General features: G+C 56.3%; 1 protein-coding gene across 6 annotated transcripts; it reads left to right on the forward strand.

Annotated features, from left to right (window-relative positions):
• KLHL25 (kelch like family member 25) lies at positions 1–27,008 on the forward strand. Of its 6 annotated transcripts, none has more exons than XM_060179374.1 (3): positions 1–136; positions 22,817–24,598; positions 25,689–27,008. In XM_060179374.1, the coding sequence occupies exon 2, from the start codon at positions 22,828–22,830 to the stop codon at positions 24,595–24,597; it is 1,770 nt and encodes a 589-aa protein (XP_060035357.1). In that variant the 5' UTR covers positions 1–136; positions 22,817–22,827; the 3' UTR covers position 24,598; positions 25,689–27,008. The 6 variants fall into 6 exon arrangements, with proteins under 6 accessions (XP_060035357.1, XP_060035358.1, XP_060035362.1 ...); XM_060179375.1 differs by having other exon boundaries at positions 11–136; positions 22,814–24,598; XM_060179379.1 differs by lacking the exon at positions 1–136 and adding an exon at positions 12,275–12,899 and having other exon boundaries at positions 22,814–24,598.

Raw genomic sequence — 27,008 nt, forward strand, 5'->3', positions numbered from 1 at the left:
TCGGGGGCTGGGCCGGGCCGGACTGGGGAGGCGGCGTTGGCGGCGGCGGGAGCCTGGAGCCGGGAGCCGGGAGCGCGGCGGCGGGCAGGGACCAGCAGCGCGGCGGGCGGTCGGGCAGCCGGCAGCTCCCGGAACAGTGAGTCCCGGGCCGGGGAGGGGGCGCCGCGGGCATTGTCACCGCCCGGGCGACCCGGGACACCCAGCCCCGGGGGGACCCGCGCGCCCGCCGGAGCCCGGGCACAGGAGCCAGCGCGCCCCGCGTCCGGGAGGGGGCGCAGCGCGGCGGGTTCCGCGGGTCCCGGCCACCGCGGGGTCGATGACAATGGGGTGTGTGTGGGGGCGGCATTGTCACCATCCCGGCCGGGGGTGCCTAGCTCCGCGCGCCCCAGAGGGGGCGCTGCAGGGTGGGTTCCCCAAGCTCCCCCACCCAGCGCCCTCCGCGGAGTCGGGGACAATGGGAGGGGGCTGCACCGTGACACCCAGCCCCCCCAGCTCGTCACCCCAATGCCCGGGACCCGGGGCCAGACAGGAGCTCGGCCCGGGGTGGGGGTGGAGTAATGGTTCCTGCACTTGGAGGTGGAGGGGGGGGAGGCTGCACCGCGGCCCCCAGGGGGCGGTGGGTCACTGGGTCCCCAGACTCCCGCCTTCCCAAAGGCCCCCCTCACCCCTCCCTTCTGCACCCTCAGTTCGGTGTAGACAGCCTGGGACACTGTATGTCATGTCGTCTCCTCGCCCTCGAGGGGCTGCCCTCATGCTGGCCCTGTCCCTGTCCCTGGCTAGGCGCTCTGGATCTGGCCTCCACTCCCTTACCCCCCCACCTCACCCCTCAAGCATCTTGAAAAGTTTTTTTTTTTTTTTTTTTTGTGGGGGTGGTGGTGGGGAAGACTGCTCCCAGGGGTAGCAGACAGCTTGCTGCTTCAAAGCCCCCAAAGTCCACAGCCACATGGTCAGTCACAGGGAAGCTTGCTGGGAACCAGCCTCCCCGGGTTTAATCTGGGAGCTCCCTGAGCTTTGGCCCTCCCTGGTGAGTCAGGCAGAGAGAGGCCTGGTGCCTGGACCTTTTGGTTTCACTCTGGCGGTGGGATGGAGTCAAGGGATGGTGGCAGAGGTAGGAAGGAGCCTCAGGTTCTAACCTGGCTGCTGGGCCAGGGTGTCCCCAGCTGTGGTTGGGTGCAGGTGTGCCGGGAGCATTTCTGGGGGTGTTGGTAAGGCCTTGCACATGGGCCTGGGAGCAACAACTACTCAACTATCACTTATAGTGGTGCCAGGGATTGAACTTGAGGCCACTGAGGCTTAAGCATGCGAGTCTGGTGCACAGCCATGGAGCTGTCTCCCAGACCCTTGGGAGTTCTAAGACCAGGGGCCCTTGGGTCCCCTGCTGATGAGGACAGTAAGTGTTCAGCCCCCATATGCTCTGGTGTCAGGTGGTGGCTGCAGGAACTTGCTGAGGAGCGTGTGTGTGTGTGTGTGTGTGTGTGTGTGTGTGTGTGTGTCCTTGTGGGCAAGGAGGACACCATCCAGTGGTAGCCTCTGCCCTTGGTGGCATCAGAGCCTGTGGACGTCAGGCGTGGGAGCCAGAGTGGGAAGGAGAGAGGGCGTTTGTGGGTCGGGAAAGTTGACTTCCGTGACTTCCGTCTCCTGAGTCCACCACCTGACCCCTGGGACTGGGGCTGGGACTGGCCTTCAGTGGGCAGGTCGCTCATTCATTCATCTGTTGGTTGATTGATTTGCTGCCCTACCTCTGGGGAGCCCCAAGATGAGAAGGAGTGCTAGCATGGGAGGGAGGGGTGTGCAGACCCAGAGACAGGCAGCCTGGGGCAGAGGGGACCTGAGGTCTAGCTGAGCTGAGCTGGTGGAGAGGCCTGTGGGCAGGCTGGAAGCAGGCCTAGCTGAGCTGTGCTCATTGCTGGTGGACCTCTGGGCAGGTGGGAGGGTGAGACTGGAGGCAGCAGTCCAGGTGTCCCCAAGCACCTGAGCCACCTTTGGGTTCAGCCTCTGCTCTGGGAGAGAATGCACCCCATTGCACCTCCTTGTCTCAGTGGGATCAGTGCATGCCTAAGCCCTGAGTTCCCTCCAGACCAGCCTGATGGGTGGGTGTGATTGGCCAAGGATGGGTGTGACTGGGCTGTGTGTGTGTGTGTGTGTGTGTGTGTGTGTGTGTGTGGAGGGGAGTAGAGCTGGCAGGAGAAGTGGCTAGTTGCAAATGAATTGGTTGATTGAGATGCCGGTTTTCACCTAATGTGGTAAATTTTATAATTGAATTGCTGCAGCCAGCCAGCTGGTTAAAGCATTTTCCCAGCCAGGGAAAATGGGACAGGGGTGAGGGTCGGGGTGGGTGACACCCTGGGCTTTAACTCTGCACTTCTCTGTGCAGGACCTGGTCATTCTCCACTGGGTCTGAGCCCGGGCCCCTTGCTGTGAGCTGTGGGTGGTGAGGAGAGGCTCAGGGCTGACGGGACTCCCTGTGACATCCCTTCAGTGACCTCAGGCCCCTGAACCGTATGTGAGGCCAAGCAAGATCAACATGGCTGGGGTCCAGCTCCTCGTGGTCACCAAGCCTAACGGCCTTGTTCTGCACTGCTGTGATGACTGGCCATACCACGTAGAAACCCCTGGAAGGGCTGGTGGAGCTCGAGTCAGTGCCCTTTCCCTCACTCATTCCATCTTCTGGGCAGGGCCACGGGGCCAGGCCTGCTGCTCTGAGTCCAGCCTGCAGCCCCCTGAAGCCCCCTGCAGGCCTGGCCCTTCGGATAGAAGAGGGCAATTCACTAACAAGTTCTTTCTGGGGCCTTATTTATTTATTTTATTATTGTTATTCTATTTATCTACTTATTTTTAGAATTTTTTTTACCAGAGCACTGCTCAGTTCTGGCTTATGGTGGTACAGAGGGAGGATTGAACCTAGGACTTTGGAGCCTCAGGCAGGAGAGTTCTCATAACCATTATGCTATGTACCCCTGCCCTGTATTATTGTTTATTACTACCAGGGTTACCACTGAGGCTTTGTGCCTGCACAAGGAATTCCCTGCCCCTGGTAGCTTGTTTCGTTTTGTTTTGCTTTTTTTTTTTTTTTTTGGATAGGACAGAGAGAAATTGGGGGCAGGGGAGATAGGGAGAAAAACAGAGACACCTCATGAAGTTTCCCTGCAGGTGGAAAGTGGGAACTTGAACCCACGTCTTCAGGAGTGGCAGCGTATGGGTGATGTTTATGCTTAACTGAGTGCACCTTGGCTTCTGCAAACACAGAGAAATTATGGTCCCGGCCCTTCCTGGCCACTGCCGTGCTCTCCTGTGCTCCCTACCCCTCCCCAGCCCTCCCCGGACTCACTGGGCCACCTTGGATTCAGTGTCACCGAGACTGAGGCCAGCTCTGCCTCTCCTTGCTTCCTGGTGCTAGCTAGACCCCTCACACTGGAACATGAGGCCTTGGAGGGGATGGGCACTGCACCCTGTGCATCCCATGTGGCGTTTCAGCGGTTCCCGGGACCTCAACTTCCCTTACCCTCTTCCCACTGTGGAGTCTGGGGTCCAGGTATATAGGCCTGCAGACATTGGGGTACTGGTGGGCGAAAGACGGGTGAAGCGGGGGGTCTGGACCATGGAGGAACTGGGCTGGCCCTACCCAGAGGTGTTGTGGGTGACTCACTTCCTAAGGGTTCATGGGCTGAGGGGTGGGGGCATTTGGGGCAGCCTTCCCAAAGCAGACAGGTGAGGCTAACCTCTGGGATGTCCCCTGGGCCACCTGGGGCACAGCATGGCCATTCACACTGTAAACTTTCACTCCTGAGCTTGGACACCCCAGGATCCATTCCAGCACCACAGGAAGCAAGTGCCAGAGCATATCTGAGAAAGACATGATGATGGAGGACAGGCAGGTCAGCCAGGAGGAGGTGCCTGCTCCTCCACCCCAAGTTCCTGCTGCTGCAACCCAGGCTCCTGCACCTCAAACCCCTGCTTCCTGCTCCCCAGACTTCTCTCCTGCAACCCACGCTCCTGCCTCCTGCACCCCAGTCTGGCCAGGGAGGCTCCTGCTAGACCAGTTGGGTGGCTCCTCCCGGCAGGCAGGCAGCACTGAGCCTGCTGCTTGGGGGGACCTGGCTCACCTGGGGTGCCACTCCCCACCCCTGTGCCTCCAGCTGGGGCATGGGAGGCAGGGAGATTAGGGAAACTCAAAGCCAGTGAGTGCACTTTCTGTCTGCTCCCTGGGGACCCAGGGGAAGCTGACCACAGATCAATCCAGGCTGCATGGAATTAATTTCCTAACTAAGATAAGAGGAGCTCTGCTTTCCAGCTCGAGCCAGGCTTGAGTGCTCAGGACTCGGAACTCCACCAGCTCTTGTTCTAGAATACCATGGTGCCAGCATCCAGCGTCCGGAGTTCAAGTCCTGCTGTGTCTTGGCTCAGTTTTCCAGACATTGATTTAGCACCTGTGTGAGCGCTCAGGCAGGATGAGAATTGGGGATGGGATTGGGTGGAGGGCTGGGGATCTAGGAGAGCCACATCTGGAAGCTTGCCAGGGCATGAGAGGTGCATCCAGGGAGAGTCTGCCTCAGTTTCCCCGAAGGAGAGATGAGGATGTGGCAGTTAGCGTCTTCATCCCTTATGAGCTCAGTGAGTGTTTTCCGCTGTCTGTGCTCTGCCAGGTTTGGGGATGCAGCTGAGGAGCCCAAGTGCCAGCTTTTGACAGTCGGGTGGCCCCTGCAAGAAACACTGAGCCAAACTGGAGTCGCAGGGTTACGTGACCAGGTCTTCCCGGTGCCGGCGAGTTGCTACCAGGAAGGAAGGGCTTTCCCTGTCTAAACAGTGAGACCCAATTATAGTTATTATTATTCCTTCTCCTCCTGGGTTATTGCTGGGGCTTGGTGCCGGTACTGTGAATCCACTGCTCCTGGAGGCTATTTTTCCTTTTATTTTATTTTATTGGCTAGGACAGAGAGAAGTTGAGAGTTGAGGGGGAAATAGCGAAAGAAAGAAAGACACCTGCAGACCTGCTTTACCATTGGTGAAGCGTTCCTGCTGCAGGTGGGGAGGCAGGGCTTGAACTTGGGTCTCTGAGCAGGTGCTTGCGCTTAGTGCCATGTGCACTGAATTCTTGTGTTGTCATTGTCATGGCTCCCGTGTAGATGGAGCCGGCTTATCCTCCCCGTCGTCTTCACTCCGGGCTGATGTTGATGTGACGTGGGGAGGGGAAGGATCCTACTGTCTCTTGTGAAAAAAGAACAATGTGATCCGGTCACGTCCTGGAGGTCCAGGTCATGCTGGGCAGTTCTGCTGACATGCTGCTCTGTCCTCGGGGAGCCTGGATCCAGGGTGCCAGGCCTGTGACTGCAGTCACTGTCTGGGCCCAGAGTACTTTGTGGGATGTGTCCTGGTGTCCCTCGCTCCTGCCTCACTCTGTGAACTTTCTCTGTAGGCAGTGGCCAGGGCTCCAGGCCCTTCGGAGGCTCCATGGTTTTTTGTGTATTTTTTTAAAAAATGTATGTTATCTATTTTAACAAGTGAAGAAGATGCTGAGAGAGAGACACCAGAGCACTGATCAGCTCTGGCTTATGGTGCTGTGGGGGATTGAACCTGGGACTTTGGGGCCTCAGGCATGAAGACGAAACTCCATGTGTATTGGAGTGTGTGTGTGTGTGTGTGTGTGTGTGTGTGTGTGTGTGTTGGGGGGGGTCACTTGTCTGTTTTCCTGTAACAGGAGGCTTTACAACAAGTTAAAGGTTCACAAAAGGACCCTTGTGCTGCTTGACTGGGAGGCAGAAAGAGGAGCCGGGGAAGGAATCTGGGGGAGTCAGAGTCCCGGCCCTGAGTTGAATCAGGCTCCAAGGTGGGGGGCATGGGGGTGGGACATAACAGCCTTGAGGGGCAATACTGCCTCTCCCCTGTTGTCCTGGGGGTGCCTAGTTGTGGGTGTGGGGGGTACCTGTTAAGCCCATCGCTTGCCTGACTGGGAGAGTGATGGGGGACCCTTGAGGGCAGGGTCAGAGTGTGTGTGTGTGTGTGTGTGTGTGTGTGTGTGTGTGTTGGGAGAGTGTCACTTGTCTGTTTTCTACCTACTAGAAGGTAGGTAGAAAGGGATGAAGAAGTCTATGAGGGACTTACACTCCCATCTCCCTGCAGCTGGTGACCTGGGGGCAGGGTAGCCCCTGTGCAAGTCTTGCCTTATCGGATGCCAGAGTCCCAGAGCTGCCCCTGTCTGGAAGGGAGTGAGGTGCCAGCATCTGACCTGAGGTGGGAGGGGGGTCCTTGGGGTACAGGAATGGCAGTAGACAGCCCTTACTGAGTCCCACCCCAGCATCCAGGAGCTAAAGGCAGACCCCCTGCCTGATGCCACAGAGAGGCAAACCCTCACACCAGCACTGGCAAAAAGAGAAAAGGTCCTCGTGCCCTTTGAACCCACAGAGGAGGTGGGAGTTACTGCTCCAGTCAGCCTCTGGGCCCTTGAACAGTGGAGTGGGTGGGCATTTTTACTGGTGGGAGTGGGGCCTGGATAGACCAGGAGCTGGACTTAAGAGCAAGCAGGGAGGGGCTCCAAGCCTCCCAGAGCAGAGCCTGGAAGTAGTGGCCTTCTGTTGCCCAAATTCAGGTTCAGTCTACTGAGTGCTGGCGGTCAAGTTCCACCCCACTTGTCAATCTCAGGTGTCTACCCCCATCCTCTCAGGGCCTGCCAGGCAGCCTGCCCTGTTCCTTGGGGACTGAGTAATTGTGAGGTAGCACGGGCGGCCTTCCTGGACCTTCCTCCTCAGCCCCTGGTATCTGCTGTGTCTGGGCTACCAAGTTGCAGTTGCTATTCTTACCCCTTAAGCTAGAAATTTTTACTGCAAGGTACAATTATACCCCAGAAGATGTCAGGCTCAGGGGGGCTGGGCAGGCTGAGGCTGGGGTCACTGCAGGGCTGACTGAGGTGGATGGCAACGCCAGGCCTACTCACTGTGGCCGATGCTGGGCCCTCCTGGCCCCTCTGGGTATGTGGAGGTTGCTGGGCTGAAGAGAGGCCTGGGATGGTGAGGACATCCCAGGACATCATCTCCAGTCTTTCTGTTTCTGGCACAGAGCTCCTAAAATGCTCAGCTCCTAAAATGTCTTAAATGGACAGATACGAGGGGTGCCTTTTGTTGTGCTAATGGAGTGACTTGCAAAGCTCCTAAGGATAGGGAAGGGGCCTAGTGGCCCCTGGAGCAAATCACATGGCTAGGGGGATGGGGCGGGGCTGTGGGTTGACCAGTCAGTCCCAGCCCCAGACCTCAGGCCAGCAAAGGCTGGGGCCCTGGCTGGGCCTGAGGGCTGAGTTAGCCAACTGCCTAGAAGAGCCCCAAGGGCTGGCCCGGTGGAGAATGAGGGAGAGGACAGGACAGGACAGGACCCCCTGAGAGGACTGGGGTGTTGATGCCATTGCACCTGCTCAGTCTGGCCGGTCCTGAGTTGCATCCTTGTGTTATGAACACCATGATCTGGAAAGTAAAGCATCATCCTGGGCTTCATGAGCTGCTGCTCTAGCAAACAGCTAGAACCTGAGGATTTGCAGCCAGTAGACCAGAAGCACAGGGAACAGACTGCCTGCAAGGTGGGGGGGGAGGGAGGCTGGTAGGACTGAGGCCCCAGCCAGCAGACCGGGAGTGGGCTCCTAGCTAGGGCTGTGTGTGGGGGTGGTGAGGGCTGAGCTGATGTGGGGAGGGAGACACAGTGGAAATGGAGCCAGGACACCTCACCTGTTCAGGCCTTGGTTGCATTTTGCCCCAGTAACCCAGTAACCACACCTGAACACCTTACTGAGATGGAGCTGGGCAGGGGAACCAACAGTAAGTCCAGGAAGTCGAAATTGAGTTCAGGGAAGTGACAGAGCACCCACTGTAGTTCTCCCCACCACCAGGAGCCAGGGACAGGGCTGAGGATGCAGGCCAGCAAGGCGGTCACTGTTAAGAGTGTGAAGGAGGGATGCCCGGCCTGCCGGCCTTCAGAGTGCTCCCCACATACACAGGTGGCCGAGGCCTGGGGTCCACAGCCACACGGGTAGCCAGCCCCGCACCTCGCTGCCCTGGCCCAGGCACTGTCCGTGTGTCCTGTGTCCTTGAGTGCTCTGGGTCCACTTCTCAATCTGACATAGTCACAGCCAATGCAGGAAACCACCCTGCAGGAGCTGGGAAATGAAACTAACGGTGTAGCATGCAGTGACCTGAGTGGGTACTGATGGACAGCCGTGAAAGAGGGGGTGCAGCCAGAGTGGGGGGAGGGGCTCTGTTAGGAGGCTAATTGCAGGGGCCAGAACTGTCTCCATTCGGTTGGCTGTCATACTCCTGTGTGTAGCACAGCCAGGCACCATCCTTTATAGGCTCTCAGAAATCACTTGTAATGCTAAGCTTCTTCTTCCTCCTCCTCCTCCTCTTGCCACCAGCGTTGTCACTGGGGCTCGGTGCTTACACGTGATGAATCCACTGCTCCCAGTGGCCATTTCTCCCCCCCCCAATTTTTCCCCTCTTTCTATTTTATTTGACAGGACAGAGAGAAATTGAGAGGGAGAGAGACACCTGCAGACCTGCTTCACTGCTCGTGAAGCGTCCCCCCGCGGGTGGGGAGTGGGGGTTCAAAGCCTGGTCCTTGCACATGGTGATACACGCACTCAGGCAGGTGGCCATTGCCCTACCTGTGCTTTTTTTTTTTTTTATTGTTGTAGTTATTCTTGTTGTAACAATGATGTCATCATTGTTAGGACAGAGAGAAATGGAGAGGGGATGAGAAGACAGAGAGGGGGAGAGAAAGACACCTGCTGACTTGCTGTGAAGCGACTTCCCTGCAGGTGGGGAGCCGGGGAGGGGGCTGGAACCAGGATCCTTATGTTGGTCCTTGTGCTTTGCGCCACATGCACTTAACCCACTGCGCTACCGCCTGACTCTCCTGCCTATTATTTTGAGCACCTACTGTGCACAGGACCCCAGCCAGCTCAGGGGGACATAAATCTGCTGATTGGGAGTGTGAGGGGGGAATCAGGTGGGGCTTGAGCAGGGCCAGTGGGGGACACCCAGAGGGGCGGGAGGGACTGAGTAATACTTGGATGCCAAGACCTCACTGGAAGGCTGGAAGGCCCAGTGGAGCAGGAGAGCCAGTAGGGCAGAAGCTAAATGTCTGAGCCAGATTGCCAGCTCTGAGTGGAGACTGGGGCTGGGGCCCCTCAGGACCCAACAATAGACGTCTGGGCTGTGTCCCTACTTGCAGATGCACATTTCAGGAGACGCCAGCCCGGGTGAGACCATTTGCTATGTGGATACTTATTGTGTGTGTGTGTGTGTGTGTGTGTGTGTGTTGTGGTGGGGGGAGAGGGTTGTTTGGGAGGAGAATGTGGTGATCCTGAAGGCAGAAGTAGCCAGTGATGGGCAGAACAGGCCAGGGATGGCAGGTGGGCAGGTCAGGCAGGGTGGGCCTGGCAGTGTGGGTGGCTTCTGTAACCCTGTGCAAGTGGGGGGCGGGGGGGAGGAAGGGCCTGGGATCTTGGGGTATGGGAGACTCCCCTCCCCCACCCCACACCTCCCATAGAAGACCTTTCCCCCTGAGCTCTTCAGGAGAGCGGAGGGCCACTGCAGGATGAGGAGTCCGAGCGAGCCCAGAGCTCAGCGGGTATGAGCAGGGCCTGCACACCGTATCTTGTGCGCCCCACAGAGCTTTCCCCTGCCCTTTCCACTCTCATGCCCTCTGAGGACGCGACTCGGTGTTTGCCCAAAGGGCCATCGCACAGCGTTACCCAATCACTACGCGTGGGTGGGCCGTCTGTTCCCAGTGCAGCCCTGGCCGGGGTTGAATGCCAGGGGACAAAGGTCATTCTGATACCTTCTCAGGGTTCCCCGTGCAGCTCACCTGCGGAGGCCAGCCTGGGTGTCTTGAGAACATCCACCAAGCTCTGTGAAGGCTCTTCAGGGTTCCTCCCTTCTCCTATTGCCCAGTTCATATCTTTTCCATAGGGAGTCAGGCTTAAGCGCAGGTGGCGCAAAGCACAAGGACCAGCGTAAGGATCCCGGTTCAAGCCCCCGGCTCCCCACCTGCAGGGGAGTCGTTTCACAAGTGGTGAAGCAGGTCTGCAGGTGTCTATCTCTCTCCACTCTGTCTTCCTCTCCTCTCTCCATTTCTCTCTGTCTATCCAACAACAATGACATCAATAACAATAATAATAAAAAACTTTTCCACAACTAGAAGACAGAAGAAGAGGAGAATCCAGCTACTAACCTAAGTGCACGCGCGCGCGCACACACACACACACACACACACACACAAACACACACACCGAACTCAGGACCATACACACAGACAACAGAGCTTAATGGCCTCCCCAGCCCAGTTGGTGCTGAGGCTTGAACCCAGAGCCTCACACACAGTAGGATATAAGCTGTTCATGCAGAAGTTTGGGTGTGAAAGAGCCAGTTTGCCTATCTGCACAGTCAGGCCTGTGTTCATAGCTGAATTATTCACAAGAGCCAAAGAGTGGAAACAGCTTAAATGCTCATTGGCATATGACTGGATAAAGAAGTTTGGGGAGGGCCAGGCGATGGTGCACCAGATTTAGTGCACATATTAAGAAGTGCAAGGACTTGGTGGTAAGATCCTGGTTCAAGCTCTGGCTCGCCACCTGCAGGGGGGTTACTTCACAAGTGGTGAAGCAGGTCTGTAGATGTCTGTCTTTCTATCTCCTTCTCTTATCTTCTCCTCCTCTCTCAGTTTCTCTCTATACTATCCAAAAAATAAAAAAATAGCCACAGGAGCAGTGGATTCATGGTGTAAGCACCGAGCCCAAGTGAAAACCCTGAAGGCAAAATAAGTTATGGCATATGTACTCCATAGAGTACTACTCTGCAATCAAAAAGGCGATACTGTGTCCTGTAGGGAAAAAATGGATGGAGCTGGAGATGATGATGCTTAATGAAATAAGAGATGAAAGACAGCTACCTGATGGTTTCACTTGTATGTGGCATCTAGAGAACTGATACACATGAGCTTGCAAAAAAAAAAAAAAGAAAGAAAAAAGAGGGGTCAAGTGGTGGTACACCTGGTTAAGTGCACACACTATAGTGTAAAGGTTCAAGCCCCTGGCCCTACCTGAAGGGGGAAAGCAGGTCTGTAGGTGTCTTTCAAAGCCTCTCTCCCTCTCTATCTCAATTTCTCTGTCTCCAAAAAATAAAGAAAGTAAGAAAGAAAATAACAAAAGAAAGAAAACAAATGACTTCTAAGGCTTTGTGAGAACTGTGGTAAGTTATCTGTTACCTTTAGGAGGTGTTGAGACAGGCAAGGGTTAGCTTTTATGAGAAAAAGCAAGGTTCACTTCTTAGATAAAGAAAAAGTTGGTGGCCTCCTTCCCCTCCTCCCAGCACACCCGGGCTTTCTCTTGCTGTCACCCAAGTGGCCTTGGTTGCTGACTTTAGAATCTGCTCCTTCTGCCCAAGAGGCTGCTGACCACCCGGACAAGTTGTACTCTCTGTATATAGAAGAGAAAAAGGCACCTGTGAAGCTGGTTGCTATGGGTTAGATGAGACAGTTGACAACTGTATAAAAGAGATCTGATACACATTAACTTCATGGGGAAAAAAAATAAAACAGAAGCAAGAAGATTGTTTCTAAGACTGTGAGAACTCCAAGTGGTTGTCTTGGGGAGGTGGGAGGGTGGGGACACAGAGCTTTGGCGGTGAGTGTGGTGTGGAACTAGACACTGTCATCTTAAAATCTAACATGGGGGTTGGGCGGTAGCGCAGTGGGTTAAGCGCACATGGTGCAAAGCGCAAGGACCAGCGTAAGGATCCCGGTTCGAGCCCCTGGCTCCCCACCTGCAGGGGAGTCTCTTCACAGGCGATGAAGCAGGTCTGCAGGTGTCTATCTTTCTCTCCCCCTCTCTGTCTTCTGCTCCTCTCTCTGTCCTATCTGGCAACAACAGTAGCAATGACAACAATAATAGTAACAACAACAAGAACAAGGGTAACAACAAGGGCAAAAAAATGGGAAAAATGGTCTCTAGGAGTATGGATTCATAGTGCAGGCACTGGACTATGCCCTTGGAGGCAAAAAAAAAAAAAAAAAACTAACATAGTATTAATACCAAATTACACATTTTAAAAAAGGTGGAGTGTGTGGTCCGGGAGGTGGCGCAGTGGTAAAGCTTTGGACTCTCAAGTATGAGGTTGCGAGTTCGATCCCCGGCAGTACATGTGCCACAGTGATGTCTGGTTCTTTCGCTCTCCTATATTTCTCATAAATAAAATCTTTAAAAAAAAAAAAGGTGGGGTGTGTGCTCTCACCTTGCCCACCCTGGCCTGCTATCAGGCTTGTCCTCACACAGCCTGGCAGACAGAGATAGTGGGTGTGCTGCAGAGACACCCTGCCATGCTCTCCCTGAACCCAGTTGGATAGGGCTCTGTCATCTCCCTTTGCCACTGGACCTTCTTCCTGTGTGATTCCTTGCATCTGGACACCCCCCCCCCCCACACACACACACACAGTGTCTTTTCCAAATAGAGGGTGAACAACATAGAGGGAAAAAGACACAGAGAGAGGAGAAACTCCCAGCAGTGTTCCACCATTCAGGAAGCTTCCCTCCTTTTGCCTGGCATTTGAACCCGAGCCCTTGTGCAAAACAGTGTGTGAGCCCAGCCAGGTGAGCCATCTCCGGCCCCAGGGCTCTGCTCCATGGATGAACCCTTGGGACATGTGGACAAGGGCAGGATCCGCAGGGTGGACAGGCAAGGCAGAGGTGAAGATGGTGCCTGGCCATCCTGCAGCCCCAGCCCCTGCCACCTGGGTCCTCTCAGTGGGAAGGTGAGGACCCACCTATGTCTAGGACTCTGGGAATGAGGATCCCTCCCCCAATTCTGACAGGGTGCAGCAGCCAAGAGAAGAAACCTTCCAGAGGACAGGGAGAGCGAGAGCTCCGGGTAAGCGATGCTGCTTTTCTCTTCCCTCTTCTGTTCTTCCTCTGTACCTGCTCCCTGCTCCATACAGCTCTTGGAAAGTGGCAATGAGGTCACATGGCTTGAGCGCTCAATCTGGGACCTCTGAGACTAGAAGGGAGGAGAGACAGCCCCCCCACACACCCCCTTTGGCCCCAGAAGGCTGCACAAGGATGGAGTGGGAAGCTCTTATCCAGGCCCTTTTTTGTCTCTCACTCAGATAAGTGAAAGGAAACATTACCCACCAGATGAGCAGCCCAACTGCCAAGTTCTTTGTCCCCTCTGTGGGGGTGGGGGTGGGGCTTGGGGTAGGGGTTGCTGGTGTCCATTTCAACAGCGAATCTCCTGTCTGCAGCAACAGCCGGACTGGCAGAGGACTCCAGCTCCGGGGGCCAGTCATTTCTTTCTTTCTTTTTAAATTGCCACTGGGGTTGTCAAAGTTCGGTGCCAGCGCTACAAATCCAGTGCTCCCAGCAGCCATTTTTTCCTTTCTTTTTTCCTTTCTTTTCTTTGTTCTTTCTGCTATACTTGATAGGTCAGAAAGAAATAGAAAGGGGAGATAGAAAGAGAGAGAGAGAGACACCTGCTGACCAGATTTACTGCTTGTGAAGAACCCCCCTGCAGGTGGGAAGTGAGGACTTGAACACAGGTCCTTGTGCACGGTAAACTGTGTGCTTAACGAAGTGCGTCACCAGCTGTCCCCCCCACCCCAGCCATTTCAACACATATGCACCTCCCCCCGCCCCTCCCCTTAGCTGAAGGATGCCTCCTGTCTCAGGGGTGATGTCAACGTGGTCAACAGGACCTTCAGAACAAGATGACATCACACACCTGGAATTCTCCTAAGTGTTCGCCCCCAGAGAGTACAGTGATGGAACACAAGCCAAGACAGTGCGTCCATGGGCTGGCATTTCGGAAGCCCTGAAGGAATGGCTCAGTAAATTCCAGTGCATATTCCACAGACAATAAAAAGCGACCACTGACAGCCACAGAGACCCAGAGCTCTTTCAGGGGGGCCCCCGGGTAGGATGTTTGGGGCACCTGTGAGTGCAGGTAGTGAGCATGAATGGGCCTTTCTTTGTTCAGCAGTGAGTGAAGGACAGGAATGTGGCACTGTATGACCAGGCAAAAACAAACAAGCAAGCGAAAGCAAGGAACAGTATCTGTGCTTGCAACAATGTGTGATGTGTATTTTGGGATAGGAGCTGGAATAGCATCCAGATGCCAGAGCAAAAAGCTATTCTGTTGCAAGGTTTCTCAGCCATGTCACCTCCCTCTGAAACCTTTCTAGACTTTTTCCTACTAATTGCTCCTTTTCCACTAGATGTTAGAAATCAGCAATATGTCTGTGTACTGTCTGTTATCTGTGATTTTTTAAAAAATTTTTTTATTTTCCCTTTTGTTGCCCTTGTTGTTTTGTAGTTGTAGTTATTATTGTTGTTGATGTCGTCGTTGTTGGATAGGACAGAGAGAAATCAAGAGAGGAGGGGAAGACAGAGGGGGGGAGAGAGGGAGTCGGGAGGTAGCGCAGCGGGTTAAGCGCATGTGGCACAAAGCACAAGGACTGGTGTGAGGATCCCGGTTCGAGCCCCTGGCTCCCCACCTGCAGGGGAGTCGCTTCACAGGTGGTGAAGCAGGTCTGTAGGTGTCTATCTTTCTCTTCCCCTCCTCTCTCTATTTCTCTCTGTCCTATTCAAAACAACGATATCAATAACTACAACAATAAAATAGCAAGGGCAACAAAAAGAAAATAAATAAAATTTAAAAAACGGGGAGAGAAGGACAGACACCTGCAGACCTGCTTCACCGCCTGTGAAATGACTCCCCTGCAGGTGGGGAGCCGGGGGCTCGAACCCGGATCCTTACACCAGTCCTTGCTCTTTGCGCCACGTGCGCTTAACCCGCTGCGCTACCGCCCGACTCCCTGTTATCTGTGATTTATCTTTTTTTTTTTTTTTTTTGCCTCCAGGGTTATTGCTGGGGCTTGGTGCCTGCAACACGAATCCACTGCTCCTGGAGGCCATTTCTTTTTCCCCTTTTGTTGCCCTGGTTGTTTTATTGTCATGGTTATTATTATTGTTGTTGTTATTGATGTCATTGTTGCTGGATAGGACAGAGAAATCGAGAGAAGAGAGAAGGGGAAGATAGAGAGGGGGAGAGAAAGATAGACACCCGCAGACCTGCTTCACTCTTTGTAAAGTGACCCCCCCCCCTGCAGGTGGAGAGCCAGGGGCTCGAACCGGGATCCTTACGCCAGTCCTTGCGCTTTGTGCCATGTGTGCTTAACCTGCTGTGTTACTGCCCAACCCCCCTATTTTTTTTTTGTATTGCCACCAGAGTTATCGCCGGGGCTTGGTGCCAGCACTGTGAGTCCACTGCTCCTGGCTGCCCCTCCTTCCTTCTTCCCTTCCTTCCCTCCTCCCCTCCTTCCCTTCTTCCCTCTTTCTTCTTTCCTCCCTTCCTTTCTTCCTCTTTCTCTTCTCTCTTTTGTTTCTATTTTATTTAACAGGACAGGGGGAAAATGAAGGACTGGATAGAGAAGTAGAAAGACACCTGCAAATCTGCCTTTCCAGTTGTGAAGCTTCTCCTCCCTTGCAGGTGGGGAACAGGGCCTCAAACCAGGGTTCTCGGGCTTCTCTGTACTTGGTATGTGAAAAGCGTAAGGTCTTATCAGACAGAACCCAACAACTAGTTGCTCCCCTAGGGCTCTACACCTCCCTGCCCATTCCTCCTCCTGAAAACACCCGAGGTTGGTATCTCTGGAGCTGTGATTCCAGGGGTGGGCGGCCCATTTAGACTCCCACACAGGCCTTTCAGTAAACACGAGTCTCCTGACTCTGACTCCTGGCCTGTCTTGCTTGGAGGGTAGGGCTCGCGCTCTGAGAAGGTGGGATGCAGGGCAGAAAAAGGGGTGCTGTTCATTTGGAGCCTAGACAGACAGCCTGGATATGTGGTCTGCAGGACCCTTCCCTCCCCTGTTGGACTCTGCTGCTGTCCTCGAGTGGAGTGTTGGGATTAAGTGACAGACCCTATGGCTGAGGGAGGGGTTGGCGTAATGCAGCCGTCTCCCCATCACCACCACCATGCTGGCAGCAGGAGGGAGACAGTGGGATCCTTGGTCAGACTACCTTGTCGGGTGAGGGGGACTCATCTAAACAGAGAGCCAGAAGTGACCCCAAGGCTGCTAGCTCCTGGGGCCTGCTGGGGCAGGGCACTTATTTCCAGGGCCTGCTCCAAAGTTGCTTGAGAAAGGCTGAAACCTAAGGCTGAAGACACTGGCTTTCTCTGCTGTCCCTTTGCTTGGTCAGCTGGAAAGAGGGAGAGGAGGGAGGGAAGGACTTGGACTGAACACCCCCTCCCCAGCCTCCTCATAACCACTGCCTCAGGCAGTGGTGTGAGGCTCACCCCCTGTGGCCCCTGCCCTGATCCCCACCCAGTCTGTCCCCGCACATGGGGATGGGGGTGGGAATCCCCTAACTTAGCAGGGAAAGCCCTCTGACAGGTGAGGCTGACTCAACCAGGGCAACAGAAAAAGCCAGGCTCTCAGCTCTGCAGGAAGGGGAGGGCTTTGTCGTCCTTCCAGTCCATGGTGGTGGAGGCAGGATTCCTACTCAAGCCAGGCATTTCCTCCTTCCCTCTAAATTTCTCTTGTCTCTATCCAAAATAAGTAAAACACAAGAGAGAGAGAGAGAGAGAGAGAGAGAGAGAGAGAGAGAGAGAACAATATCCAGAGAGGTGAATTCACTTTCCCAAAGCCCCGCAGTAAAGGCTGAGCTGTCTTGGGCGACCAGTTCCCAGCTGCTGGCCTGGAAGGGTTATCCTTTTCTTGGGGGGTGTGGGGGTGGGGCTGCCAGCTCACAGCTAGTGAGTGTGACCAGAGCGGAATGCCTGAGAGGAGCAGCTCCAGACCCCCCTCACCTCCCGGCCTGCCCTGTAGCCAGTGGACTTAGAATCCAGGGAGCTAGGACCTTAGCAGCCTCAGGCCCTGGTCTGGTGGCACTGGCAAAGATGACATCTGTCCCCAGGATGGGCTGCTCGCCACATGTGTGACATGCCTGGCCCTGCCAGCCCCTCTCTGGGGCTCCAGCTCACACTGGCACCCCCAAGTCTCCAGGGCTCAGTCACCCACCATGCTGTCCATGACACCCTACTGCTGGGTTTCTTCACTGAGCCTGCAGGAAAAGGGGTGGGGCTGGGGGCTCCTCCACTAGCTTCATCCTTCTACGCTGGGCTGTGTGTGGCCTCCCCACCTGGCACACAGTGGAGGCTGCTGCCACCCAGCTGCCCATCTGAAGGCTCTGGGCGCTACCTGCCTCCTGCCTCCAGGGAGGAGAGACGGGGCTGCCACCTCTTCTTGATGTTCTGAGTCCTGGCAGCAGGGGTGAGTGCTGCCCCGAGTCCAGTCCACTTCCCGACAACAGCTCTGGTGGCCTCTGACTTGGCCTCTCTCTCTCTCTCCCCTTCCCTCCCTCCCTTTATCCTTCACACACTCCCTCTAAGAACAGAGACCTTTGGCTTGTAGGCCTGGAATCTTCTCATCTTCTGCCAGCTTGGCAAGTCCTTTTCTGGAGGTCACCCTCCTTGGAGCCTGCTTTGTTTCCTCGTGCATTCGATGACTTTCTAAGAACCATGGGGTGGTTCCTGGGTTCCTGGATGTCTGGTGCTCCCTTCAGGAAAGTGTGGCTGTACAGGCACTGAGGCGTCTGGGTCCAGGGCTTCTTAGCAGGACATGCTGCTAGACTCCCCAACATTGCTATGGCCTTGCATCAGGTGTCCTAAAGCCAGCAGAGCCCCACCATGATTCACGTGGCATCACTGTTTCTGATCCCTGTCCCCCAACCCACCCCTGGCAGAGGGCAGTGGAGACAGAGACCTCTGAGAGCTGGGGTAGGCTCTACCCTTCTCAGGGTCCCTTATGTCCAGCCTCCTGTCCTGGAATCGTCTGTTACAGCCTTCTATGTCCCCAGGACACATAGCCGGGGGGGGGGGGGGGGGGAGGGCGGGCGCTGATGTTCCAGCCAGTCCCAGCAGCTTGAGAATTCTGGTGGCTAGTGATAGGGACCACAGAGGCAGAGGGATTGAGGGTCCACTCTGTGCCTGTCCCACCAGCAAGACCCAGCATTCAGTCAGCTCAGGACAGCAGCTCCCTGGCAGCTGAGTGCCTAGGCCTGTCTCTGCCCAGCCCAAGGACACTGTGGCCAGTCAGGGCCAAGTACTGGTGAGGAGAAGAAAGACAGGGAGACTCCCAAAACAATCAGGGTGCTAGTTAAGTAGCAAGGAACATTCCATGAGTTTGAGGGCAGTGTTGTATGTGTGTGTCCGCATGAGGCCATGGACAGCTTCCTCCACAGAGCTTACCCCCCCCCACACACACACACATTTGACTGCCTCTGGGAGTCTGACAATGAACCAAGCAGGGGCAGGAGTCAGTGTGGCTGGGGGGGGGGGTTATCTGGTGGCAGGGTCAGCTCCCAAGGGAGCTGTGAGAGACTGGTGGAGGGCTGACCTGGATGTGTGTATTCCAGCTGGCACTTCCTGTTTTCTTTGGGGCCTTTCTTTTCTTTTTTTAAATATTTATTTATTGATTCCCTTTTGTTGCCCTTGTTGTTTTGTTGTTGTAGTAATTATTGTTGTCATTGTTGTTGGATGGGACAGAGAAACGGAGAGAGGAGGGGAAGACAGAGAGGGAGAGACAGACACCTGCAGACCTGCTTCACCGCCTGTGAAGCGACTCCCCTGCAGGTGGGGAGCCGGGGGCTCGAACTGGGATCCTTATGCCGGTCCTTGCGCTTTGTGCCACCTGTGCTTAACCTGCTGCGCTACAGCCCGACTCCCGGGGCCTTTCTTTTCTGTGACACCAGGGATCAACCAAGGGCCTTAGAGATATGGCATGCCACCAAGCAGCCTCCCTGCCCAATCTTTCACCCTTTGCTTTTGGAGTGAGTGGGGAGTTGGCGGTGGGAAGAGAGAAACCACAGCACCACTCCACCATGGTGCTCTCCCTGTAATGTCCATGAGGTTCCAAACCCAGGGCTCGAACCCAGGACTTTGTGCATGAGAAGGTGTGGGCTACGCAGGGTGTGCTGTGTCTGGCCTCTGAGTGGTGATTTAGGGTTGCCTTCCCCATCCCCCCACCATCCTTCTGTGATTTAGGGGGCTTCATGGGGGAGCCTAGGAGCTGGGCTGAGTGACCAGGGGACCCGGCTTCGGTTCTGGCTATAAGGGATGCAGTGGGGAGGGATCTCCTGGGCAGGTTGGGGTGCTCTGTGGTTTGGTGAGGAGCCCAGAGGGGGTGTACAGCTCCTGGTGAGGCACTGCACCTTGGGGTCCTGCACCTTGTTCAGGGCCAGCGTGAGTCATTGTGTGACTGGTGGCCACTGTCACTGACATCCTGGTGCAACAGATGGCCCTGTTGACAGCACCCACCAGCCTCCATCCCCAGTGTCAGGGAGGGAGGCACGACATGAGAGGCTCCCCAATTCTGGAGGGACAGGGCAGGGACAGGCTGGTCTGGAGGCAGCTCAGAGTGGGGATAGGGGTGTTGGGGGAGCTGCAGTGCCGCTGAGGCCCAGCTGTTCCTCCAACAGGGTACACGGGTCAGAGGTCGTCAGCAGGGTATACAGGTCAGAGGTCACAGTGAAGTGTCCAGGCCCCTGGGGCCGGGGTGGACAGAGTCACTGGGTGAGGGGCCGAGTTTGGGGGAGTGCCCGCTTGGATGAGGATGTGGCAACCGCAGCGAGATTTGGGGAAATAGCAGCAGCGGGCTTCAGACTCAAGGTTGGGCAACTGAGATGGGAGGGACTGGAGCCTCGTGCCGTCCCGGCCCCTGGCCAGGCTCAGAGGTCAGGGCCGTGAGCTGTGGCCAGGAGCAGTGACCCTCGGAGGCCTGAGCAGGACAGGCCACTTTGGTCACAGCAGAGAGACAGGTATGGAAGAGGGCAGGGTTGTGGGGTTGACTCTGAAGCCCAATGCCCTCCGTCCATCTGGATCTGGGGGTGGGGCTCAGAGGGGCCACCCTACAGGACCTGGGCAGCCCTGGGCCCTCGGTCTTTGTCGCTAGAGTGGATGGCTCACTCAGACCCTGAGTCATTTCCCCTGGGTGTGCAACCCCAGGCTGGTGCAATATAAGGCTGGTTTGGGAGGGTGGGGGAGCTTATAAGCTACTGAAAATGAAACAGTGGGGGACTTGGGAGCCTGCTGGCAGCAGGAGGAGGCAGTGCAGGTGGGGTGTCAGGGTGTGTGTTGTCTTTTGCTCTCCTGGTCTCTTTACCCCATTCCACAGTGGATGTGGGGTGTGGGGTGTTGGGGCGTGGGGTGTGGGGTGTGGGGTAGACCAGGGGCTGGCTCTCAGCACAGGGCTCCAGAGCCCTGCACATTACAGCAGATCCTGTCCTCGAGCCCCCGGAGGAGCGCCAGGGGTCTGACGTCCTGCAGGGACCAGGGAGGTGGTGTCTCTGCCTGCACTGTGGCAGGTAACTTGCAGGTTTGCTGCTGCTCTCACGTCCAGCTGGGTGAGGCAGGCCCTGGGGTGGGAGGACATGTCTCCCCAGGAACTCAGCGGTGACATTCATGGGGGAAGAAAGATTGAGGGCAGGGGGTGGGGCGACCTGGTTAGCACTGCTTGGAGCCCATCTCAGTCCGGGGCTGGAGCAGGGCTGGGTGCAAGGTGCTGTCAGGCATAGGGCTCAGTCCCCCAGGAACTCCTCTGGGGTCAGTTGTGGGGTCGAGAAGAGAGACTGAGAGCGGGGACCCTGGAGCCTCACTGGCAGCTGCTTACCCTCCCTGAGCCTGCCTCCGTGTCCCCAGAGCAGCCCTGGCACTACCTGAGTCCCCAGGGGCCGCTGTCAGTGGCCCAGGTCCTGGTCACCACAGTCCTGACGTCTGCTCGGCTTGTCCCCGTCACCACAGGAGGCCATCACAGTCCCCCTGGCCAGGCTTATCTCAAACTAAGATTAACCAGCCCCAGTGGGCTGAAACGACTCAGTGGGGAGAGAGCAGGACATGCAGGCCTGAGTGATTCATTTTTCATTTTTTTTATTTTCCCTTTTTGTTGCCCTTGTTGTTTTTTATTGTTGTAGTTATTATTGTTGTTGTTGATGATGTCGTCGTTGTTGGATAGGACAGAGAGACATGGAGAGAGGAGGGGAAGACAGAGAGGGGGAGAGAAAGACAGACACCTGCAGACCTGCTTCACCGCCTGTGAAGCGACTCCCCTGCAGGTGGGGAGCCAGGGGCTCAAACCGGCATCCTTACGCCGGTCCTTGTGCTTTGTGCCACGTGCGCTTAACCCGCTGCGCTACCGCCGGACTCCCAGGCCTGAGTGATTGATGGAGTACTGGAGTGAGGCTCTGGTGCCTCTCATAGGAATCTCATATTTTCATATAAACATTTAAGGGAGATTGAACCTGGGATTAGGAGCCTCAGGCATGAGAGTGTTTGCATAACCATTATGCTGTCTCCCCTGCAAGCAGTGATTCTTAAAGCAGGCACCTAGTCCCAGCAATAACCCTGGAGGCAAAAAAAAAAAAAATACAGTGATGGGGAAAAGGCTCAGCGGGCCGAGCATGGGGCTTGCGTACCTGAGACGACTGGCCTGATCCCCAGCACTGCATATACCAGAGTGATCCTGACTTCTTTTTCTCTTTCATAGTTTCCTATGAAATAAAATAAATATTTAAATGGATTAGGGGCTAAAGAACTCAGTTGTTAGAGGACAGGATTTGCATGCCGGAAGCTCTTGGCTTGATTGTCCAGTGCTGATGCTCTGATTCCTTTCTCTCTCTCTCTCTCCCCCTTCCCTCTCCCCTTCTTGTTCCCTCCCCCTTCACTCTTTCTCTCTCCTCTTTTTTTCCCCTAATTTTATTTATTATTGGATAGAGACAGAAAGAAATTGAGAGGAGAGGGGGAGATAGAGAGGGAGAGAGACACCTGCAGCCCTGCTTCACCACTCGTGAAGCCTTCCCCCCCTGCAGGTGGGGATCAGGGGCTCGAACCCGGGACCTTGTGCACTGTAATGTGTGCGCTTAACCAAGGTGCACCACTGCCTGGCCCCACCTTCTCCTCTCTCATATGAAATAAAATAAATGTCACAAATAGGGACTGGGAAGATGGCCTGGCTGGTCGAGCACTAGACTTGCACACCTGAGGTTATGGGTTTGAACTGTACCAGACAGATACTCCCGCTGGTGTCTCTTGTCTCTTTTTTGCCTCCAGGGTTATCACTGAGGCTCAGTGCCTGCACTATGAATCCAGTGCTCCTGGTGGCTATTTCCTTGGACAGGATAGAGAGAAAATGGGGGCGGGGGTGAGAAAGAGAGACACCTGCAGAGGTGTTTTGCTACTTGTGAAGTTTTCCCCTGCATGTGGGGAGCGAGGGCTCCAACATGATCCTTGCATGGGTCTTTTAAATTTTTTTAAACAAATTATCTTTATTTATTGGATAGAGATAGCCAGTGATTGAGAGGGGAGGGTGAGATAGAGAGGGAGAGACAGAAAGACACCTGCAGCCCTGCTTCACTACTTGTGAAGTTTACCCTCTGCAGGTGGGCTCAAACCTAGGTCCCTTGCGCACCGTAACATTTGCACTCAGCAAGGTGTGCCATCACTTGGCCCTTCCTTGCATGGGTCATTGTCCTTAGTACTATGTGCATGTAACCGGGCGTGCCACCACCCAGCGCTTAGCTGGTCAGTCTCTCTCTCTCTCTCTTTCTCCCTCTCTCCCTCTCTGCCTTATGAACAAAGATAAGCTCCCAAGCTGGGTGCATGCAGAGAGTGAGACCAGGTTCCCTAGGGCAGGAGTGAAGCCCAGTCACCAGGAGTGTGCCTGAGACAGTGTGGGGGCTGGGGGGTATGGAACTCAGTGGTTCAGTGCCCCCCCCCCCCACGTATCCCGGTCCCAGCAGGCGGGCGCAGCATGTCTGTCAGCGTGCACGAGACGCGCAAGTCCCGGAGCAGCACGGGCTCGGCGAACATCACGCTGTTCCACAAAGCCTCGCACCCGGACTGCGTGCTGGCCCAGCTCAACACGCTGCGACAACACCGCATGTTCACCGACGTGACGCTCTGGGCCGGCGACCGTGCCTTCCCCTGCCACCGGGCCGTGCTGGCCGCCTCCAGCCGCTACTTTGAGGCCATGTTCAGCCACGGGCTGCGGGAGAGCCGGGACGACACGGTCAACTTCCAGGACAACCTGCACCCCGAGGTGCTGGAGCTCCTGCTGGACTTTGCCTATTCGTCCCGCATCGCCATCACGGAGGAGAACGCCGAGTCGCTGCTGGAGGCGGGCGACATGCTGCAGTTCCACGACGTGCGGGACGCGGCAGCCGAGTTCCTGGAGAAACATCTGTTCCCCTCCAACTGCCTGGGCATGATGCTGCTGTCGGACGCCCACCAGTGCCGCCGGCTCTACGAGTTCTCCTGGCGCATGTGCCTGGTGCACTTCGAGACGGTGCGGCAGAGCGAGGACTTCAACAGCCTCTCCAAGGACACGCTGCTGGACCTGACGTCCAGCGACGAGCTGGAGGCCGAGGACGAGCGGGTGGTGCTGGAGGCCATCCTGCAGTGGGTCAAGCACGACCCCGAGGGCCGCCGGGCCCACCTCCCCGAGCTGCTGCGCGGCGTGCGGCTGGCCCTGCTGCCCGCCGAGTGCCTGCGGGAGGCGGCCGCCCGGGAGGCGGCGCTGCTGGCGGACGAGCGCACGCAGCTGCTCCTGGACGAGGCCCTGCGCTGCAAGGCCCGCATCCTGCAGAACGACGGGGTGGTCACCAGCCCCTGCGCGCGGCCTCGCAGAGCCGGCCACACGCTGCTCATCCTGGGCGGCCAGACCTTCATGTGCGACAAGATCTACCAGGTGGACCACCAGGCCAGGGAGATCATCCCCAAGGCCGACCTGCCCAGCCCACGCAAGGAGTTCAGCGCCTCGGCCATCGGCTGCAAGGTCTACGTGACGGGGGGCCGGGGCTCGGAGAACGGGGTGTCCAAGGACGTGTGGGTGTACGACACGGTGCACGAGGAGTGGTCCAAGGCGGCGCCCATGCTCGTGGCCCGCTTCGGCCACGGCTCGGCGGAGCTGGAGAACCGGCTGTACGTGGTGGGCGGCCACACGTCGCTGGCCGGCGTGTTCCCGGCCTCGCCCTCCGTGTCCCTGAAGCAGGTGGAGAAGTACGACCCCGGGGCCAACAAGTGGAGCATGGCGGCCCCGCTGCGGGACGGCGTGAGCAACGCGGCCGTGGTCAGCGCCCGCCTCAAGCTGTTCGTGTTCGGGGGCGCCAGCATCCACCGTGACATGGTCTCCAGGGTGCAGTGCTACGACCCGGCCGAGAACCGTTGGAGCATCCAGGCCGAGTGCCCGCAGCCCTGGCGCTACACGGCGGCCGCCGTGCTGGGCAGCCAGATCTTCATCATGGGCGGCGACACGGAGTACACGGCCGCCTCGGCCTACCGCTTCGACTGCGACAGCAACCAGTGGACGCGCATCGGGGACATGACGGCCAAGCGCATGTCCTGCCACGCGTTGGCCGCGGGCAACAAGCTGTATGTGGTGGGGGGCTACTTCGGGACGCAGCGCTGCAAGACCTTGGACTGCTACGACCCCACCTCGGACACCTGGAACTGCGTCACCACCGTGCCCTACTCGCTCATCCCCACCGCCTTCGTCAGCACCTGGAAACACCTCCCCGCCTGAGGTGAGCCCCTGGGCCAGGTGGTCCCCCGGAGGGCCGGGGGAGGCCGCTGGGACCCCTGTCCCCAGTGCCGGAGCTGCAGCCTGGGAGACCAGTGTCTCCCAGATGGATATAGGGCTCCCTTCTCTATTTGTACAGAGTTCACTCATTTGAGGCTGCGACCCAGGAGGGCCTGCCATGAAACCAAGGGGCATAGTAGTTTTTTTTTTTATTATTATTGCAGTGCAATTATTGTTGCTACAGATCATGTAAAGGCATCTTAGTTGGCGGGTGAGAATTTTGCATTCTATTTTTTTTTTTTTTAGTGGAAGGGGTTGTTTTACAGTAAATACAGTTGTTGATACATGTGTAATTTTTTTTTCAATTTTCTTTTTTTCTCTTTTATTTATTAGAAAGGTAGGAGTAGATAGAGAAAGAACTAGACATCACTCTGGTACGTGTGCTACCAGGGATCTAACTCAGGACCTCATGCTTGAGAGTCTAATGCTTTATCTACTGTACCATCTCCCAGACCACAAAAAATTTCAATTTTCCACAAAACAGTCTCACCCCCAGCCTAATTCCTTCTCCATCATGAACCAGGACCTGAAATCACCCCCATTCCTCCCTCAGTCTTTTACTTTGGTGCAAAACACTGAAAAGACACCAAAGGGTCCATTGTTGTTATCGCTGGGGCTGGGGGCTGTCACTAGGAATCCACTGCTCCTTTCTCTTTTGTTTGACAGGATAGAGAAATTGAGAGATATGGGGGAGGTAGAGAGGGAGAGAGAAAGACAGATACATGCAGACCTGCTTCACCACTCATGAAGTATCTCCCCTGCAGGTGGGGAGTGAGGGCTTGAACCCAGGTCCTTGTGCCTGGTGATCCTCCTCCATGGTCTCCCGCCTCTGACCTGAGTGGTCAGGACACACTTGGGGAGGCCCAGACATTTGGAGGTCGGGTGGAACTGGGCCTGCAGGAGCTTGAACCCTGCCTCAGTATATTCCCTCAGAAAGGGCCACTCGGAGGAGGCCCAGAGCACTTCCCAGGCCAGCCATCCACCCAGTGTGTGTGCACGTCATTCTTTCTCTTTCTCTCTCTGTCGTTCCACAGCCGTCGAGTGTCTTCCAGCCCACAGCTGCAGCCCTCAGGGTCCCTGTGGCCACCTTGATTGCCACCACCACCAGCTCCCAGGCCAGCACTCCGAGTGATCAAGTGACCAGAAGTTACCCTGGTCTGGAAAGTGACCCTGGGGGCTCTTCTGACCTTCAGACAAGAATCCAGAAGCATCTGCTACCTCCCGCTCTCCCACCTGAGGACTTTCCTACTCAGACGGTGGTTCTGGAGGGAGAGAGGACTTCAGGGGTCCAGGCTGACGGGGTCAGGGGCAAGGACTCACTGCAGAGCCTTGAGGGCACCTGTTTCAGCAAGTCCTGGACTTGGCCAGGGGGCTGAGGGGAGACGGCAGCCTGGAGGTGATGGGGGGGCTTTCCTGTGGGGGGTCACACCCCAGGCCTCGAGGTGTGGGTAGAGAGGGGTTCCCCCGACTGCACAAAAGCTGCTGAGGACACCAGGGACCCCTTGGCCAAGCCCAAGCCCCCATTAGCAAATGACACCCAGACCCCCCCGGGGACAGCTGGTCTAGGGGACCATCACACCCCTCCCTTCCTCAGAACCCACTGGAGAGGCAGCACAATGCCCCCTCCCCAGACTAGGAGCAGAGCTGCGGGCCCCAGAGGAACTCCAGGGCACCCACAGGCTGGGATCATTCAGCACAAGGTGACCCCAGCTCCCCACCAGGCCTGCTGTCCTCTTGGCCGTGGATGTGGCCCCCAACCCCCTGAAAACAAGAAGGGCGACTGCCTGTTTATTTCTCCTCCTCAGTGGTCGACCAGTATATCCTTGACATGGGGTTCTGGGATGCTCAACTCCTCCTAACTGCCCCCCTAAAACCTGGGTCAGAGTCCTGGGCTCAGCAGGGAAGGGGGCCCTTCCCAGACCTCTGCAAGTGCCCTCTGGAGGGGCTCCCCAGGGAGCCCCTGCTGACAGGGCTGGAGTCACCTTGTGACCTGATGCTTTCAGAGTCCAGCCCTACCCCCTCCCAGCCTCCAACCACTAGGGCTGGGCCAGGTCATGAGTTTTTCTTGGCACCGGGGCATGGGGCCCAGGTCCACTCATGGGTGAGCAAGCACCCTCCAGGGGCAGGAGCCACTTGAGAGAAAGGAGTAAGCAGATATGAGGTGCCCCATCCAGCCCCCCTGCCTGCTGCAGGCTCCACCCAGGAGGGCCCCAGCCTGGGACAATGGCCCTGCCCCAGGTGACCGAGCACAGTCTTCATCCTCACAGCACAAAGGACGGACTCGATGGTGCTCTCTCCACACCCCCATTCTGTGACAGGTCCACTTCTAACTTAATAAAGGAACTGAGAAAGCC

This window comes from Erinaceus europaeus, chromosome 20 (assembly GCF_950295315.1).
Source record: "Erinaceus europaeus chromosome 20, mEriEur2.1, whole genome shotgun sequence".
Taxonomy (NCBI): domain Eukaryota; kingdom Metazoa; phylum Chordata; class Mammalia; order Eulipotyphla; family Erinaceidae; genus Erinaceus; species Erinaceus europaeus.

Bases quoted from the DNA above. Each gene is read 5' to 3' on its own strand.
- KLHL25 (XM_060179374.1), top strand. From the start codon at position 22,828: ATGTCTGTCAGCGTGCACGAGACGCGCAAGTCCCGGAGCAGCACGGGC.